The 20,021-nt window shown below is 38.2% G+C and overlaps 2 protein-coding genes and 4 pseudogenes across 2 annotated transcripts; all 6 read left to right on the plus strand.

Annotated features, from left to right (window-relative positions):
• The first annotated feature begins 4,065 nt into the window (after window positions 1-4,065).
• On the plus strand, window positions 4,066-5,909 carry LOC136221881 (cytosolic sulfotransferase 5-like). Its single transcript, XM_066009355.1, has one exon. The coding sequence runs from the start codon at window positions 4,161-4,163 to the stop codon at window positions 5,190-5,192; it is 1,032 nt and encodes a 343-aa protein (XP_065865427.1). The 5' UTR covers window positions 4,066-4,160; the 3' UTR covers window positions 5,193-5,909.
• A 430-nt stretch (window positions 5,910-6,339) lies between these two features.
• Window positions 6,340-7,570, plus strand: LOC136221883 (cytosolic sulfotransferase 15-like; annotated as a pseudogene).
• A 2,041-nt stretch (window positions 7,571-9,611) lies between these two features.
• Window positions 9,612-10,695, plus strand: LOC136224806 (cytosolic sulfotransferase 15-like; annotated as a pseudogene).
• Window positions 10,696-13,848: 3,153 nt separating this feature from the next.
• Window positions 13,849-15,353, plus strand: LOC136223608 (cytosolic sulfotransferase 5-like). The gene has a single exon (XM_066011709.1). The coding sequence runs from the start codon at window positions 13,876-13,878 to the stop codon at window positions 14,893-14,895; it is 1,020 nt and encodes a 339-aa protein (XP_065867781.1). The 5' UTR covers window positions 13,849-13,875; the 3' UTR covers window positions 14,896-15,353.
• A 593-nt stretch (window positions 15,354-15,946) lies between these two features.
• On the plus strand, window positions 15,947-17,367 carry LOC136224714 (cytosolic sulfotransferase 15-like; annotated as a pseudogene).
• LOC136222799 (cytosolic sulfotransferase 15-like) lies at window positions 17,217-20,021 on the plus strand (annotated as a pseudogene).

Here is a 20,021-nt window from a genome sequence, read left to right on the forward strand (position 1 = left end):
ACAAAGTACTGTGGTTGCAAATTCCAGATAAAGGTTATGGAAATCGCTGAATTGGGCGATTGGGTGGTGAATGGGATTCCTGGAGATAGAGGACATCACTGTCATCAGTTGGCTGTATATCGTCAGGGCTACAGACAGATGAGCGGACTAAGCCCGGCTTCCAAAAAACTTGTTCGTGAAATGAGTTCAGCTCAAGCTAAGCCTTGTGCTATTTTTGCTGCAATCAAAGAAAAACATCCGGAGGATTGCCCGACACAAAGACATATCTATAATTACAGGGAGAAAATCAGGACTGAGAGCTTTGAGGGTCGGGATGTAATCGGTCAGTTTTATCGGCTTGCTATAGATAAGGACTACATACATTGGACGCAAGCGGTGCCGGGCAGCAATGTCGTGACTCACTTATTTATGGCACATCCAACATCGATCACATTGTTCCGATCTTATTACTTGTTTGTTGGTATGGATTCAACATATAAAACAAACAAGTATAAGATGCCATTCTTTGAAATCATTGGAATGACGCCTTCAAACAAAAACTTCTTGATCGTCTATGCAATCATGAAAGATGAAACTGAGGGTAGTTATATGTGGGTGTTACAAAAATTGAAGCTTTTGCTCCAACCTGATGTGCATCTGACAGCCATTGCTACAGACTGGGAGTTAGGACTGATGTGGCCGGTTCGTGAGGTATTTCCTCATAGTCATCATTTATTATGCACATGGCATATTAATAAAGATGTGGAGGATAGAGTAGGCAAGTTGTGTGGAATGAAGAGGTTTGGTGAAATTTTTAAGAATTCCAAATGGAAACGTATAATTGAAGCCCCGACAGTAGCCGAATATGAGGCGGCAGTGGTAGCCATGAAGAATACTACTGCCAACTGGCCTCATGTGATAGAGTACGTGGAGACCACATGGCTAGTGCATAAAGAGAAGTTTTATTGAGCATGGACGAACAATGTGTTGCACTTAGGAAACACCATAACCTGTCGAGTGGAGAGTTCACATGCACAGTTGAAATAGTGGTTGAATTCATCTACTGGTGCACTCGATACAGTGTGGGCGAAGGTGCACGAGGACATTAAGGCTCAGATCGAGGCGATCAAGTAAGACATTTATTCTGTTATTTGTTTTAATCTTTTAAAATTTAATACATTAGTTTTGTAATCCTTCACTGTATATAATCAGATACTCACTCGAGGACTCGAGAAGAAGATCTACGGTGAATCACTGTGGAGCACCTTTTATGTATCTCGACTTACACGTTTCACATTACTGCTTGGCTGTACTAAATGATGAGCTCAAACGTATGCACGAATTGAGTATGGATGTGGTAAGTGAATGCGGATGCGTGTTGCCCATGACTCATGGCATTCCGTGTGCATGTGAGCTTAAAACATATATTGACACAGATGAATCGGTCCGTGTTGACTGCATCCATCCTTTTTGGAGATCTCTTGCGTTTGAAGGGTTGAGTGACATACCAGTTACTGCTCCAGTATATGCTGACGGGTCTGAGGATCACCGATTTTTTCAATCTCTTGTGGAAAAGGTTGAAAAATTAGATCCTTCAATGGTGCGTAGCATATCGATGATGATTCATGATCAGATAAACCCAGAACAAAGTGGCTTCAAAGAACCTGAGGTCAAAGACACTGTTTGGGGTAGACCAAAGGGAAATTCATCAACAAAACAAAATCCGAGTGCATGGGAGTACAGTTAGGCACCACGAGGTCGAGCACGGTCCTCAAGTTCGAGGAGTAGTCGTAGTCGAGGCCGTTCCTCATCCTCATCTGTGCATAACAGCCAGATGTCGGGTATATTTTATTTCATTTATTTATTGATAAATTTCATATATTAATATTTTCAATCGGATTTGATGCGGATATCGCCGGTTACCACCATTTACATCAGGTTCAAGGTCTCATCGTACCATTTATTACTGGATTCCATGATGTTGTAGCAGATGGTAACTGTGGATTTTGTGTTTTAGCCGATGCCATCATTTATAACCAAGAGGAGTGGAAGCTGATGAGAGTGCTCATAGAGAATGAGATGCGGGCAAACCGTGATCTGTATGCGCCAGTGTACGGGAACGGATTTGATGCTGCCCTCACACGTATTAAATGGGCAGGAGCGGGTTGTGGTGAGTCCCACTGGATGGTGAGTCCGGATGACTTATATGCTACTGCATCTGTATTGAACGCAGTAATTTTCCTCTTTACTACACAACAATTAGGATGTTGCACTATACTGTCGATGCGTTCGGACGATGGAAGACCACCAGAGCGAGAGATTGTGATTTGTTATTTGGGGAGTTATCATCACTACATACGTCTTTATTTACATCCTACGTTTCCAATGTCTTCCATTGCCACCCAATGGTGTTTATTTTGTCATCTGAGTGTTCGTCACTTGGAGAATCTATACGCTGAAATGAGAGAGGCTTGGACTAGATTATATTAGTTTTATATGTTGTGATTAATAATATTTATTAATTAACTTGTATTATTTTTACTGATTTTAGGACTAAATTGTATTGTATTTTTAGGTTTTAAGTACAATTCTGTAGTTACGGTTTTAACGGTCTATTTACGTGTTTAACGGCCTATTTACGGGTTTAACGAACTATTTACGGGGTTAAAAAGCTATTTTTTTGCCAATCCGACACGCGGGCGTGTGGCTATCACGCCTCACCGCGTGGTCGGACGTGACAGCCAACTGTCCGACCTTGCGGTGAGGCGTGGGGCTATCACGCCCGACCACACGGTGAGGTGTGATATCTATACGCCCGACCACGCGGGGAGGCATGATATCCACACGCCCGCGTGTCGGATTGGCAAAAAAAACAGAAATTCCCCTCCCTAAAACCTATGAAAGGGCATTTTCGTCCTTTCACGGGGCTAGGGGTGGGGATTTGGGACTGGGTTTACCAACACCCTAAATTAATCTTTTTTTTATAATCTTGTAGGACAAATTGTTAAGTCCGTGAAGCAAAAGAGGCAATTGGTCGCGATTCTAACATGACGATCGCTCAACCTAGTACGCAAAGGTAAGAAACCAGTCCCAAGCTTCCAGAGAAAAATTTTAATTTTTGGCATTAGGTTCAACGACCACAATTTGTCCCAGCCCTTCCTAAAATCCGCACAAGGTCTGTCCCTTGCCATAATCCGGTATCCGGATTTAACATAATAAACTCCATCTTTGCTAAAATGCCATAATAACCTGTCAATTGGATCAGCAGTTGGGTGAACTTCATTCAGAATCAGGGGCGGAGCTAGGGGGGTAGGGGAGGGTCTCCCGACCCTCCGGAACACCCTTGACGAATAGTGGTTCAGTTTCGAACAGCCCCCCAAAATAGTTAAAATTAATACTTATAATGTAGAATGTGATTATATGACATAAAATTAAGTTTGCATAGTTGGTTGTAGTGATAAATAAAAGATTCTTTACATCCAATTGTTTTGTATCTTAATGTTTCCAATTATGATCAAATTTATCCTTATATTATCAAAAATTTGAAATTTTTGATTTGACTACTATGAATCAAAGCCTTAAATCGTTATTAAGAAAAAAAATCTCCATGCAATGGAGCCCCTCCGGACCTTAAACTATGGCTCCGCCACTGTTCAGAATAATGACCGAGTGACATTTATTCTTTCAGTGTTGGAGACTGTAGTGAAGTCTTTACGACACCAATTTGCAAGGAACTTTTTACTGACACTTATTTTCATCGGCTTTTCTTGGGAATCAATTCTGTGTCACTACTTTTTAGAAATAGAATAATCCGGGTCCAAAAATGAGAAATTGACATATATTGACAGATTATGTGGATGAGTTTAGCTAACAATCAAAGGAAGAATGGTACTAAATAATGATTTTCAAGTCAATGCAGATCGTATTTCCCTAATAAATTGTGCAGTCGGCTAGGCATATTCCATAGTAAATAACGACAGCAACATAGCATCTCATGGAAACCATAGAATAATGGGATGAATGCCATTCATTCGTCAAATTATAAATTATTTTTGGTGTTGCCTACATTATCAATTCAATTTTCCATTATAATCAGGACAAAATTACAAGAGTAGATTTGGGATTTAAGACAATAATTATTCTTATACAGCCTCCAGTACTAAAACTAAAACTAAGAGTAGATGGAGCAAACTAAAACTAAGACTGGTTGCCTAATCTCATCTTCTTCAATGCTTGAAGATATTGATGAAGAAGTTAAACAGCTAGTTCCTACCCTTCCTAAATCCATGGACGGGACGATTTTCGAGTTGTCTTTATATCAGGGCTTCTGGTTTCCAACTAAATTGGTTCAGCTTAATGGTGTATTATCCTTTCAAAGATGCTTCCAAGCTCATGATCAAGATATTATAGTTTCATCCATCCCGAAATGCGGTACTACTTGGCTCAAAGCTTTGATCTTTTCTATTGTTAATCGAACCCGTTATACCCCTTCTAATACCCCGTTGCTTACTACAAACCCTCATAATCCTATTCCCTTTCTTGAATTCCATCTATTTAATAGCAAGGAAATTCCTGACCTTTCTAAAGTTCCATCTCCTCGGCTTCTTTCCTCACATGTGTCTCATTCATTGTTACCCGAGTCCATTAAGCAGTCAAAATGTCGAATAGTTTACATCTGCCGCAACCCTTTTGATTCCGTGGTCTCCCTATGGCATCATTACTGTGAAATGTTCACAGATTTTGAAATGCCTATGGAGGAATTTTTTGAGCTGTATTTTAAGGGGGTGGTTAGTTATGGACCTTACTGGGATCATGTATTAGGATACTGGAAGGAAAGTTTGGAGAAGCCGAATAAGGTGTTGTTTTTGAAGTACGAAGACATGAAGGAAGACACTGTGTCTTGTTTGAAGAGAATAGCAGAGTTTATTGGGCACCCTTTTTCTGAAGAGGAAGATAGAAATAGTGTGATTGAAGAAATTGTTGAGCTTTGTAGTTTAAGGAAATTGAAGAATTTGGAGGTGAACAAGAATGGTATGTATATGGGAAAAAGCCCAAATAAGGCATTCTTTAGGAAAGGCGAGGTGGGGAAATGGGTTGATTATCTTAGCCCTTCCAAGAAGCAACATCTAGAAAATGTGATGGAAGAAAAACTAAAAGGATCTGATTTGTCTTTCAAAGCTTTCTATCTAAGATTTATTTCCATAAAACAATAAGAAAATGAATAAAAAGAAGCATAATAGCTTGTATGTGTGTGCTGATTATCATGTTAATTGAATTGTGTGAGTGGGTTTGCAATGTCAGAATGCTAAAGTAATTTATGTTTCTAATTTTCTCAATTGGTAACTTATATCCAAATTTATCCCTAACATTTTTGGATTAGTACAAAATTGTAAAATTGTATCCTTAAAACTTAATTTTGAATCTAGATGACAACACATGGAGTGATTTTAGGTCCAGGTAACAAAACCCCTAAAACCGGACTCTTATTTAGGACCAAAGACGGAGGCATGGGGCACATGGGTACCGGCCCACTCCTAGCCGTTGGAAATCACCCTTATAGGAGTGGTTTTGCTCCTACCCTCCTCTAAATCTTCATTTAATTGTACCCCAACAGATAAAGGGTTGTGCAATTCTTTCTTCTTTTTTTTGCCACAACCTAGACCAAAAATTACTCCACGTTGAAAACATTTATGAAAATTTCAGATGCTGATTATGCAACTGTCAGACCAAAATTTGTTGGAAATTTTTCTTGATTGCGACAATTTAACGGAAGCAATAATATTTTATTGAATTTATGAGGTTTACAAGAGGTTATTCTCTAGAAATTTTCTAGAGTTACAATGAGATAAAACAAAAATAGTAGTACTCGGGTGTTTCCCAAAAATACCCAAAATAATTATCTTTACTATTTTTATCTCTCCCCAAAATAATTAGACTATCTTCTGAAATAAACTCTCAAAAACTCACAAGACAGTTGTACCTCTTCTCAAACTACATCTTTCTTCCATTCTATTAACTCCCATTTCTCTTTCTTTTTTTTCCAATATCTCGAGTTAAAATTTAGCAAGTTTTTTCTATTGACATTCTGAACTTTTTACTGTTATAAGGGCATCCAGCCGTCAGGAACCACCTCTGGGAGAGGTGGCCAGTGGGTGCCAAGAGGAAGTAGTTAAAAAAGCAAAGAGAGAAAAGAAATCAAGAGATCAAAAAATTAATTTTTTTTATAATATTATAGGACACATGTTAGACTTTTCCAACTTTCTAATGCACACCTAAGGTTATAATATATGTGGTGCTTGCACGTGTTTTGGAGATGCCAGCAACTAAATATATACTTGTAATAAAATAATAAAGGAGAGATAGTATCCTAGCTTATATGAAGATAATGAGGATGAGCAGGATATATATATATATAGATAAACGGTTAATTTCAATATGTCACTGAATAATGGAGGAAGCTAAGAGTGGTTACCTAATCTCATCTTCTTCAATGGTTGAAGATATTGAGCAAGAAGTTAAAGAACTACTTCCTACCCTTCCTAAAGCCATGGATGGGACGATTTTCGAGTTGTGTTTATATCAGGGCTTCTGGTTCCCAAATTCTCAGCTTCATGGTGAAATTTCATTTCAAAGATGCTTCCAAGCTCAAGACACAGATATTATAGTTGCATCCAATCCAAAATCTGGGACTACTTGGCTTAAAGCCTTGATCTTTTCCATTGTTAATCGAACCCGTTATACCCCTTCTAATACCCCGTTACTTACTACAAACCCTCATAATCTTATTCCCTATCCTGAATCCTATCTATCTAATAGCAAGGAAATTCCTGACCTTTCTAAGGTTCCATCTCCTCGGCTTCTTTCCTCACACTTGTCTCATTCATTCTTACCCGAGTCCATTAAGAAGTCAAAGTGTCCAATCGTTTACATCTGCCGCAACCCTTTTGATTCCGTGATCTCCATGTGGCACATCGATGTGAAATGTTCACAGATTTTGAAATGCCTATAGAGGAATTTTTTGAGGTGTATTTTAAGGGGGTGGTTAGTTATGGACCTTACTGGGATCATGTATTAGGATACTGGAAGGAAAGCTTGGAGAAGCCGCATGAGGTGTTGTTTTTGAAGTACGAAGACGTGACGGAAGACACTGTGTCTTGTTTAAAGAGAATAGCAGAGTTTATTGGGAACCCTTTTTCTGAAGAGGAAGATAGAAATAGTGTGATTGAAATAGTGTGATTGAAGAAATCGTTGAGCTTTGTAGTTTAAGGAAATTGAAGAATTTGGAGGTGAACAAGAATGGTATGTATATGGGAAAAAGCCCAAATAAGGCATTCTTTAGGAAAGGTGAGGTGGGGAAATGGGTTGATTATCTTAGCCCTTCCAAGAAGCAACATCTAGAAAATGTGATGGAGGAAAAACTAAGAGGATCTGGTTTGTCTTTCAGGCTTTCTATCTAAGATTTAGTTCCATATCAAAATAATAAGAAAAGGAATAAAAAGAAGCATAATAGCTTGTATCTGTGTGCTGATTATCATGTTAGTTGAATTGTGTATGTCCTTCTGGGAGTAATTTATGTTTCTAATTTTCTCAATTGGTAATTTATATCCAAATTTGACCCTAATGTTTTTGGATCAGTATATATATATCATTAACTTACAAAATGGTAAAATTGTATCCTTAACTTCTCAACTTAATTTTGGATTTAGATAACAACACATGGAGTAAGTTTAGGCCCGGGTAACAAAACCCGTAAAACCAGACTCTTATCTAGGCCCAAAGACGGGGGCATGGGTACAGGGGTACCGGCACACTCCCGGCCGTTGGAAATCACCCTTATAGGAGTGGTTTTGCTCCTACCCTTTCTCTAAATCTTCATCTAATTGTACGCCCTACAGACCTACAGATAAGGGGTGTGCAATTCTGTCTTTTATTTTTGCCACAACATAGACCAAAACACGGCCTAACAAAAATATTTAGCCCAAGCAGTCAGATGCTGATTATGCAACTGTCTGAGACCAAAATTACTCCACGTTGAAAAAATTTATGAAAATTTCACCATTTCACAAGGGATATTATCTGCTGCACTTCCCCAAAAGTGCTAGGAGGTATATTCAGTCCATATCCCCGACTCTATTTAATTGAAACAGAGTGTATTTAACTAGGTACGAACTGGGAGGATACTTTTATGCAGTTGGCAGCAACTTAGCATTCTAATAAATGGGGAAAGGACTAAGACATGGTAAGTCTCAAAACTTTAAGGATCAAGCCCTTGTTTGGGATTAATGGAAGTAAATGGGAGTAATGGAAGGTTAAATATCACATTAACCTTGTTTGAGAGTGGTTTTTGGAGAGTAAATGAAGATTAAATGTTTACTTCCTTTAACCTCCAAATTGTTTTTGGTTAACCTATCTTTCATGCTGAATGGCTAAGGCAAAAACTCTGTTAAGAGTTGGGAGCGGCTCCATGAGCAAAATTTGTGAGAAGACAGTTGAAAAACTTTCATTAAGTCCTTGGAGAAAAGTGATTACCTGGTCAGCATCTTGCCGGGATCTTAGGGTTCGAAATGTATTGCAGGAGCAAGCTGGATCACATGTGCATTTGGACATTGGCCTGAGATTGCAAAGTTCATCATAAAGTATCTTCATATGGGTGTAATGTTCATTTACACCTAGTTCCCCTTACTTCAGATTGAAAAATTCTTGCCTCAGTTCAGAGATTCTAATTGAATCGACTTGTGAGAATCTGGTGTTCATATCATCTCACATATAAGAGGCTTTATCAAGCTAAATGATGCTCTATGCTATGGATTGGGAAATCGCATGATGAATCCATGAAAAGACCATAGTGTTGCAGTGTTGCCATTAATTATAGAGTGGATCTTCTGGATCTGTAGGCTAGGTAAGAGTTACGTCAATGAAACCATATTTATTCTTAGACATAAGTGCAACCTTGACGGATCAAGACCATTGGTGATAGTTTGACCGGTGAGAATGTGAGAAACGAATGGTGTTTCATTGGTTGCGAGATAGTAATCAGAATTTGGGGTATTGCTGTTTGTATTTGCCATTGATAAAGAGAATTAGAAGATAACTAGAGATTTTTGTAGAGGAGCGATTAAGCTCTAATACTATATTGAGTTTAAGAATGGAGAATGAATATTCTTCTCATTGATTAAAAATATAGAGCTACAAGGTAGAAATCTTTTCAACTGAAAAATGGTAACTTAACAAACTAAGGTAGAAATCGGGTGTGAGGAGCTTATGTTTGTGTATCAAGGAAGTGGGCATGTGTGTACGCTTATGACCTTTTTAACACTTCTCTTCTGTTCTTTGGAACACTGCTCTTGTGACCGATTTGGGATTATTCTTTTAGTGTTGGAGACTAGAATCGAGTCTTTGCCTCTTCGATTGGTAACGATTCTTTACTATAGGAAACTGATTTTCATTGGCTTTCTCGGGAATCAAATCTTGAGTGGGTTTTCAAGGCTTGGTTTTTCGTGGGTTTGCATCACTATTTTTCTGAAATTTTTAGAATAATCTGGGTCCAAAAATGAGAAACCATAGAATCTAACTTTTTAGAATTTAACTAGCAACATGGCATCTACTTGGAACAAAAGTCAACTTTGGGTGGTGCCTTGCCTACATGATAAATTCAACTTTCCATTATAATCTGGACAAGAGTACATTTGAGATTTAAGATCACAATTCTTCCTACACAGCCTCCTAGCTATATCATGGAGCAAACTAAAACTAAAACTAAGAGTGGTTGCCTAATCTCATCTTCTACAATGCTTGAAGACATTGATGAAGAAGTTAAACAGCTACTTCCTACCCTTCCTAAAGCCATGGACGGGACGATTTTCGAGTTGTCTTTATATCAGGGCATCTGGTTTCCAACTAGATTGGTTCAGCTTAATGGTGTATTATCCTTTCAAAGATGCTTCCAATGATCAAGATATTGTAATTTCAACCTTGCCTAAATGCGGTACTACTTGGCTCAAAGCTTTGATCTTTTCTATGGTTAATCGTACCCGTTATACCCCTTCTAATACCCCGTTGCTTACTACAAACCCTCATGATCTTATTCCCTTTCTTGAATTCCATCTATTTAATGGCAAGGAAATTCCTGACCTTTCTACCATTCCATCTCCTCGGCATTTTTTCTTCACATTTATCTCATTCATCGTTACCCGAGTCCATTAAGTAGTCTATTTGTTTAATTGTTTACATATGTCGTAGCCCTTTTGATTCTGCGGTCTCCCTGTGGCATCCTTACCGTGAAATACAAACTGACTTTGAAATGCCTATGGAGGATTTTTTTGAGGTGTACTTTAAGGGGTTGAGTTGGGATGGACCCTATTGGGATCATGTGTTAGCATACTGGAAGGAAAGCTTGGACAAGCCGAATAAGGTGTTGTTTTTGAAGTATGAAGATTTGAAGGAAGACATTGTGCCTTGCTTGAAGAGAATAGCGGAATTTATTGGGTACCCTTTTTCTCAAGAGGAAGATGGAAATGGTGCGATTGAAGAAATTGGTGAGCTTTGTATTAGAGATTATATTATTCATCACTTATTTGTATATTCAAAATACTTAACATATTCTTAGCCTAACTTATAGGAGTAGAGTTTCATTGTAATGTGGATTGTTCAATGTATATATTAGTTTTACACATCAATAATAATTACGCACTTACACAAATTCTTATATGATATCAGAGACCAAACCCTAATCCAACCTCTCTTTCTTCTTCCTCTTTTGCGCCACCGGCCACCCTCCTCCAATCGCCGCCGCAATGACAAACTCTGCCGCCTCCAATACCGGCCCCACCAATACCGGCCCTAACCCTACTGAAACCGCAGCCACAGTCACAGCCAACTCCGAAACACAATCCCTCACTCATCCCTCTCTCATTGTCTCCAACATCTCTACTTTCATCAAAATAACCCTAGACATGGAAAAGGGACGCTACTCAACCTGGGCTGCCCTGCCCTTTTCAAACTTCACACCAAAGCCTTTCAGGTACTTGATCACATCATTTCAAACCCTGCCACTGACAACTCCGCCACCTCTATGCAACAAACCAATCCCGACCTATGGTCTCGCATTGATGCTATTGTCCTTCAATGGATGGATTTACAGTACTATTTCCCTGGACTTACTACACACCATTATTGAAACTGATTCTACTGCCGCCACTGCTTGGAGCCGCCTCCATGACATCTTCTCGGATAACAAGCACTCTCGTGCTCTTTTCCTTCAACAAGAGTTTTCTAAAATCAAGCTAGCTGACTTCTCTGACATATCCTCATATTGTCAACATCTCAAATCCATCTCCGACCAGCTAGCAAATATCGACTGCCCCATCACCAATGATCAGATGGTACTCCAACTGATATCTGGCCTAACTGATGCATACGACACCGTTGGCACCCAGATTCGCCACGGTGATCCCCTACCCACCTTTAAAAAAGCCCGGTCTATGCTCATTTTAGCCAGAAAGCCAAATCCACCCCAGGACTCCCTCGCCTTCACTGCTGCATCCTCCGACACCTCCCCGGCTACCTACCCGCCGCCACGATTCGCCAATCAGACACACCGCGGAGCTCTAGTTTAAGGAAATTGAAGAATTTGGAGGTGAACAGGAATGGAATGTTTTTCTCAACAAGCCCAAATAAGGCATTCTTTAGGAAAAGTGAAGCGGGGGAATGGGTTCATTATCTTAGCCCTTCTAAGAAGCAACATCTAGAAAATATTATGGAACAAAAACTAAGAGGATCTGGTTTGTCTTTTAGGCTTTCTAGCTAAGATTTATTTCCAATACCAAAACAACAAGAAAAAGAAGAAAAAGAAGCATCATAAGTTGTGTTATGGTCATGACTACCTTGCTAAAAGCCAGCAGGTATTGGTAAAGCTTTTCGGTTATCAGTTATGTATGTAATGCTTCTCATGTTCGTTGAACTGTGTTTCTGTGTTTCATGTCCATTTCCGTTTCAGTTTCTATTTTCTAACTATGTTTTGAAAACAACATTTTCCGTGTACGTTTATGTTTCCATACAACATAGGTTTGCAATGTTAAAGTAACTTTATTTAATTGGAATAGAGTGCAATTAACTAGGTAACAACTGGGAGCATAGTTTTGTACAGTTGGTAGCAACTTAGCATTCTAATGATGGGGAAAGGACTAAAACCTCTTAACCTTCAAATCTTTAAGGACCAAAAGAGCAACTTGACAAATAATCTGATGATAAATTAATTTTTTTTATAATCTTATAGGACCAACTGTTAGTCAACGCTGAGATTAGAACTTATAATATATGTAGTTGGCTGCACAACTTTGAGAGATGACAGCAACTTAATATCTATTTGTAATAAAATAATAAAATAATAAAGGGGAAATAGCATCCTAGCATATATGAAGACTATGAGGATGAGAAGGATATATATATGGAGGATTTTTATATGTATTTTAAGGGGATTAGTTGGGATGCCGGAAAGATTATGTGTTGGAATACCGGAAAGAAAGCTTGGAGAAGCTGAATAAGGTGTTTTTGAAGCATAAAGACATGAAGAAAGACATTGTATCTTGTTTGAATCGAAAGTCGACAACAACAAAAGCATAGTCTTTTTTTTTGAAGCTTGTGGTGGGACCCCTCCCCGGACCCTCGCTCAGCGGGGACGCGTAGTGCGACCGGGCCGCCCTTTTTTTTTTTTACAGTATCTCTCAACAATAATACCACAATCAAGAGCCTCCAAGAATTTATTTCAGAACTTATTTCTTAACGTTAATAGAGATAAGTTACAAGTTTAGCTCTGGTTATTGGGGGAGAGCGATTTAACCTCTACATATAAAACAAAACAATGTTCTTAAATAGCATATATGAATTGTAATTAATAATATACTCCTTTAACTATTTGACATTTATTATTTCCGTGTTGGAGACTGTAGTCTGAGTCTTTACAACATCGATTTGCAAGGACCTACTGATTATCATGCGGCTTTCTTGGAAATCAAATCTCGAGTGGGTTTGTGTCACTACTTTTCTGAAATAGCTAGAATAATCCGGGTCCAAAAATGAGAAATTGACACATTGAACGAGCCAAATCTCTTTCTTTCCAAGGGATGTGACAGATTATATGGATGAGTTTTAGCTAACAATCAAAAGAATAATGGTACTTATTACCAAAAAAAAAAAATAATGGTACTAAATAATGATTTTATATGACAGTTGTTGCACGGATTTACTGAAAGATAAATAAACCGAAAAAGTGAAACACAGATTTTACGTGGTTCATCAACGTTATGTTGGCTAATCCACGGGCAGAAGGAGAATAACTTTTATTAAGGAGGCGAAAAATCAGATTACAGATTAGGGTTTACATAACAGAGTATTTATAGTGCTCAATCTAACCTAAACATACTTGGACCCCATGATGTCCCCACGACGTCGCTTCCAAGTAGAAAACCGAAAGCAAATACTAATCCGAATAGAAACAAGATATACCGTCAGGCCCGTGGGAACTCCACCCCCGGACCCAGGCCAGGGGGCGCATCACCCCCTGGATCCCCGACTTGCTAACCGGGCAGCGAGACCCGTTGCTTCCTGTCTTAGTGTGTAATACAGATTCAAGACATTACGACAACAGTAACATTCAATCAGTTTTTCAAGTCAATGAAGAACGTATTTCACTTACAAGTTGGGAAGTCGGCTAGGCATATTCTATAGTGAATAACGACAGTAACATAGCATCTCATGGAAACCATAGAATAATGGGATGAATGCCATTCATTCATCCATTCATTATCAATTCAATTTTCCATTATAATCAGGACTAAATTACAAGAGTAGATTTGGGATTTAAGACCATAATTCTCCCTATACAGCCTCCTCCAGTACATGATGGAGCAAACTAAAACTAAAACTAAGAGTGGTTGCCTAATCTCATCTTCTTCTTCAATGCTTGAAGATATTGATGAAGAAGTTAAACAGCTACTTCCTACCCTTCCTAAAGCCATGGATGGGACGATTTTCGAGTTGTGTTTATACCGGGGCTTCTGGTTTCCAACTAGATTGGTTCAACTTAATGGTGTATTATCCTTTCAAAGATGCTTCCAAGCTCATGATGAAGATATTATAGTTTCATCCATGCCAAAATGCGGTACTACTTGGCTCAAAGCTTTGATTTTTTCTATCATTAATCGAACCCGTTATACCCCTTCTAATACCCCGTTGCTCACTACAAACCCTCATAATCTTATTCCCTTTCTTGAATTCCATCTATTTAATAGCAAGGAAATTCCTGACCTTTCTACCATTCCATCTCCTCGGCTTTTTTCTTCACACCTGCCTCATCCAGCATTGCCTGAGTCGGTTAAGCAGTCTACCTGTTTAATTGTTTACATCTGCCGCAACCCTTTTGATTCCGCGGTCTCCCTGTGGCATCATTACTGTGAAATACAAACGGACTTTGAAATGTCTATGGAAGATTTTTTTGAGGTGTATTTTAAGGGGTTGAGTTGGGATGGACCCTATTGGGATCACGTGTTGGGTTACTGGAAGGAAAGCTTGGAGAAGCCGAATAAGGTGTTGTTTTTGAAGTATGAAGACTTGAAGGAAGACATTGTGTCGTGTTTGAAGAGAATAGCGGAATTTATTGGGTACCCTTTTTCTCAAGAGGAAGATGGAAATGGTGTGATTGAAGAAATTGCCAAGCTTTGTAGTTTAAGGAAATTGAAGAATTTGGAGGTGAACAAGAATGGGATGCATTTGTCAACAAGTCCAAATAAGGCATTTTTTAGGAAAGGTGAAGTGGGAGAATGGGTTGATTATCTTAGCCCTTCCAAGAAGGAACATCTAGTAAAAGTTATGGAAGAAAAACTAAGAGGATCTGGTTTGTCTTTCAGGCTTTCTATCTAAGATTTATTTCAATACCGCGGCCCGGTGCACTACGTGTCCCCGTTAAGCGAGGGTCCGGGGAGGGGTCCCACCACAAGGGTGTACTGGGAGCAAGCCTTCCCCTGTCAATTTTTTGGCAAGAGGCCGCTCCTAAGACTCGAACCCGTGACCTCTCGGTCACACGACAACAACGTTTACCGTTGCGCCAAGGCTCGCCCTCAATAAGAAAATGAATAAAAAGAATAAAAAGAACCATAATAGTTATGTATGTACTGATTATCATGTTAGTACAGTAAAGCCAGCAGGTAACAGTAAAGCTTTTCAGTTTACAGTTATGTATGTACTGATTATCATGTTAGTTGGACACTATGTTGCACAGGAACTCCTCTACAGTAGCGTTTCTGTGTTTCGTGTTCATTTCTGTTTCAGTTTCATTTTTGTTTGCATACTATATTTTGAAGACTCATAGTTTACCGGTGTTTGTTTCTGTTCCAATTTCAGTTTCCATCCAATATAGTTTGTGTCCTTTTCTTCTGTGAGTGGATTTGCAATGTCAGAATTAAAAGTAACTGGTATTTCTAATTTTCTCAATTGGTAACTTTATTTAATTGAAACATAGTGTGGTTGTTGGAGGTATTTAATTGAAATCTAACACCTATATATATACAAAAGCGTAAAATATGTGGACTTGATTCTTTAGTTATTATGGTTCAGAAATATAATGCATTCCTTATCTCTTTCTTTTTGTCATATATGTCACATTATTTAGAGATGACAGCAACTTATATGAAGATAATAGAAGGATATACACACACACAATTTCAATATATCACTGCATAATTTCCAGTGATATACGGCCAAGAGTGGTTGCCTAACCAGTGGCGGAGCCAGGAATTGACAGCTGGGGGGCTAATTTTAGTCCGATTATTGGGAGTAATTTTTCGAAGTACAGCCCATCAGGGCTGGGCAAATTTTTTAAACTATTTAAATAACACTACATAGGTTAAATATATACCAATATTAGGGGGGGCTACACGAGATAAAACTAACGGTACTTAAGGGCGGAGCTGGTGGCCGGGGGGCTTCCCGGGCTCTGCGCTGGCTCCGCCCCTGCCTAACCTCATCTTCTTCAATGGTTGAAGATATTGACCAAGAAGTTAAAGAACTACTCTATTCCCTTCCTAAACCCATAGATGGAACAAATTTCCAGTTGTGTTTATATCAGGGCTTCTGGCACCCAACTAGATTCGGTCAGCTTCAACGTTTATGTTAGATATTATAATTAGCTTAAGAGTCTTTTAGTAATTTTACTTATATCATTACTATAAATACATGTATATGTAATTGTTTTCAATAAAAAAGAATTATGTATTTCTTCATTTTTCTGTTTCTCTGTTATACAAGATGGTACCAGAGCTTATAGGTTTGTTCATCTGATTTCTCCTTCTAAACCCTAATGGCGAAAAACAAGCAAAGATGCTTAATGGTGTATTATCCTTTCAAAGATGCTTCCAATGATCAAGATATTGTAATTTCAACCTTGCCTAAATGCGGTACTACTTGGCTCAAAGCTTTGATCTTTTCTATGGTTAATCGAACCCGTTATACCCCTTCTAATACCCCGTTGCTTACTACAAACCCTCATGATCTTATTCCCTTTCTTGAATTCCATCTATTTAATGGCAAGGAAATTCCTGACCTTTCTACCATTCCATCTCCTAGGCTTTTTTCTCCACACTTGTCTCATTCATCGTCACCCGAGTCCATTAAGCAGTCTATTTGTTTAATTGTTTACATATGTCGCAACCCTTTTGATTCCGCGGTCTCCCTGTGGCTTCATTACCGTGAAATACAAACTGACTTTGAAATGCCTATGGAGGATTTTTTTGAGGTGTACTTTAAGGGGTTGAGTTGGGATGGACCCTATTGGGATCATGTGTTAGGATACTGGAAGGAAAGTTTGGACAAGCCGAATAAGGTGTTGTTTTTGAAGTATGAAGATTTGAAGGAAGACATTGTGCCTTGTTTGAAGAGAATAGCGGAATTTATTGGGTACCCTTTTTCTCAAGAGGAAGATGGAAATGGTGTGATTGAAGAAATTGGTGAGCTTTGTAGTTTAAGGAAATTGAAGAATTTGGAGGTCAACAAGAATGGAATGTTTATGTCAGCAAGCCCAAATAAGGCATTCTTTAGGAAAGGTGAAGTGGGGGAATGGGTTCACTATCTTAGCCCTTCTAAGAAGAAGCATCTAGAAAATGTGATGGAAGAAAAACTAGCAGGTTCGGGTTTGTCTTTCAGGCTTTCGACCTAAGATTTATTTCCAATACCAAAACAGCAAGAAAATGAATAAAAAGAAGCATCATAAGTTATGTTATGGTCATGACTACCTTTCGAAAAGCCAGCAGGCATCGGTAAAGCTTTTCGGTTATCAGTTATGTATGTTTTGCTTCTCATGTTCGTCTAACTATGTTTTGGAAACAACATTTTCCGTGAATGTTTCCGCTTCCATACAACATAGGTTTGCAATGTTAAAGTAACTTTATTTAATTGGAATAGAGTGCAGTTAACTAGGTACAAACTGGGACCATAGTTTTGTACAGTTGGTAGCAACTTAGCATTCTAATGATGGGGGAAGGACTAAAACCTCTTAACCTTCAAATCTTTAAGGACCAAAGGAGCAACTTGACAAATAATCTGATATGATAAATAATTTTTTTTGAGGTGTACTTTAAGGGGTTGAGTTGGGATGGACCCTATTGGGATCATGTGTTGGGATACTGGAAAGAAAGCTTGAAGAAGCCGAATAAGGTTCCGTTTTTGAAGTATGAGGACATGAAGGAAGACATTGTGTCTCGTTTGAATCGAAAGTCGACAACAACAAAAACATAGTCTTTTTTTTCAATCCAACAACAATAGCACAATCAAGACTCTCCAAAAATTTATTTCATAACTTATTTCTTAACGCTAATAGAGATATTTCATAACTTATTTTTTAACGCTAATAGAGACAAGTTACAAGTTTAATTAGCTCTATGGTTATTGGGAGAGAACCATTTAGCCTCCACATATAAAACAAAACGGTGATCTTAAACAGCATATATTAATTGTAGTTAATAATATACCCTTTTAACTATTTGACATTTATTATTTCAGTGTTCGAGACTGTAGTCGAGTCTTTACAACATCGATTTGCAAGGACTTTTTACGACACTGATTTTCATCGGCTTTCTTGGGAATCAAATCTGTGTCACTACTTTTCTGAAATAGCTAGAATAATCCGGGTCCAAAAATGAGAAATTGACAGATTATGTGGATGAGTTTAGCTAACAATCAAAGGAATAATGATTTTCAAGTCAATGCAGATCGTATTTCACTTATAAATTGTGCAGTCGGCTAGGCATATTCCATAGTAAATAACGACAGCAACATAGCATCTCATGGAAACCATAGAATAATGGGATGAATGCCATTCATTCGTCAAATTATAAATTATTTTGGGTGTTGCCTACATTATCAATTCAATTTTCCATTATAATCAGGACAAATTTACAAGAGTAGATTTGGGATTTAAGACCATAATTCTTCCTACACAGCCTCCAGTACATGATGGAGCAAACTAAAACTAAAACTAGGAGTGGTTTCCAACTAGATTGGTTCAGCTTAATGGTGTATTATCCTTCCAAAGATACTTCCAAGCTCATGATCAAGATATTATAGTTTCATCCATGCCGAAAAGCGGTACTACTTGGCTCAAAGCTTTGATCTTTTCTATTGTTAATCGAACCCGGTATACCCCTTCTAGTACCCCGTTGCTTACTACAAGCCCTCATAATCTTATTCCCTTTCTTGAATTCCATCTATTTAATAGCAAGGAAATTCCTGACCTTTCTACCATTCCATCTCCTCAGCTTTTTTCTTCACACCTGCCTCATCCAGCATTGCCTGAGTCGGTTAAGCAGTCTAACTGTTTAATTGTTTACATCTGCCGCAACCCTTTTGATTCCGCAGTCTCCCTGTGGCATCATTACCATGAAATACAAACCGACTTTGAAATGCCTATGGAGATTTTTTTTTTGAGGTGTATTTTAAGGGGTTGAGTTGGGATGGACCCTATTGGGATCATGTGTTAGGATACTGGAAGGAAAGCTTGGAGAAGCCGAATAAGGTGTTGTTTTTGAAGTATGAAGACTTGAAGGAAAACATTGTGTCGTGTTTAAAGAGAATAGCGGAATTTATTGGGTACCCTTTTTCTCAAGAGGAAGATGGAAATGGTATGATTGAAGAAATTGCGAAGCTTTGTAGTTTAAGGAGATTGAAGAATTTGGAGGTGAACAAGAATGGTATGCATTTGTCAACAAGTCCAAATAAGGCATTTTTTAGAAAAGGTGAAGTGGGTGAATGGGTTGATTATCTTAGCCCTTCCAAGAAGCAACATCTAGTAAAAGTGATAGAACAAAAACTAAGAGGATCTGGTTTGTCTTTCAGGCTTTCTATCTAAGATTTATTTCAATACCAAAACAAAAAGAAAATGAATAAAAAGAAGCATATAGGTTGTGTTTTGGTCATGATTACCTTTTGAAAAGCCAGCAGGTAACAGTAAAGCTTTTCATTTTACAGTTATGTATGTACTGATTATCATATTAGTTGGTCACTATGTTGCACGGGAACTCCTCTTCAGTAGCGTTTTTGTGTTTTGTGTTCATTTCTGTTTCAGCTTCATTTCTGTTTCCTGCCTATATTTTGAAGACTCTTAATTTAGTAATAACGTCAGTAGCGTTTTTGTGTTTTGTGTTCATTTCTGTTTCAGCTTCATTTCTGTTTCCTGCCTATATTTTGAAGACTCTTAGTTTAGTAATAACGTTTACCGGTGTTTATTTCTGTTTCAGTTTCCATTTCGATCAAATATAGTTGTGTGTGTCCTTTTCTTCTGTGAGTGGGTTTGCAATGTCAGAATTTAGAATTTAAAGTAACTTGTATTTAATTGAAATCGAACACCTATATATATAAATACAAACGCGTAAAACTATTTAAAATACGGCTAAAACTAACCAATTTTAGTTTTGATTTCTGACACCTTATTAGTAACATTCAAATATGTGGACTTGATTCTTTAGTTATTACGGTTCAGAAATATAATTCATTCCTTG

This window comes from Euphorbia lathyris, chromosome 3 (assembly GCF_963576675.1).
Source record: "Euphorbia lathyris chromosome 3, ddEupLath1.1, whole genome shotgun sequence".
In the NCBI taxonomy this organism is placed as follows: domain Eukaryota; kingdom Viridiplantae; phylum Streptophyta; class Magnoliopsida; order Malpighiales; family Euphorbiaceae; genus Euphorbia; species Euphorbia lathyris.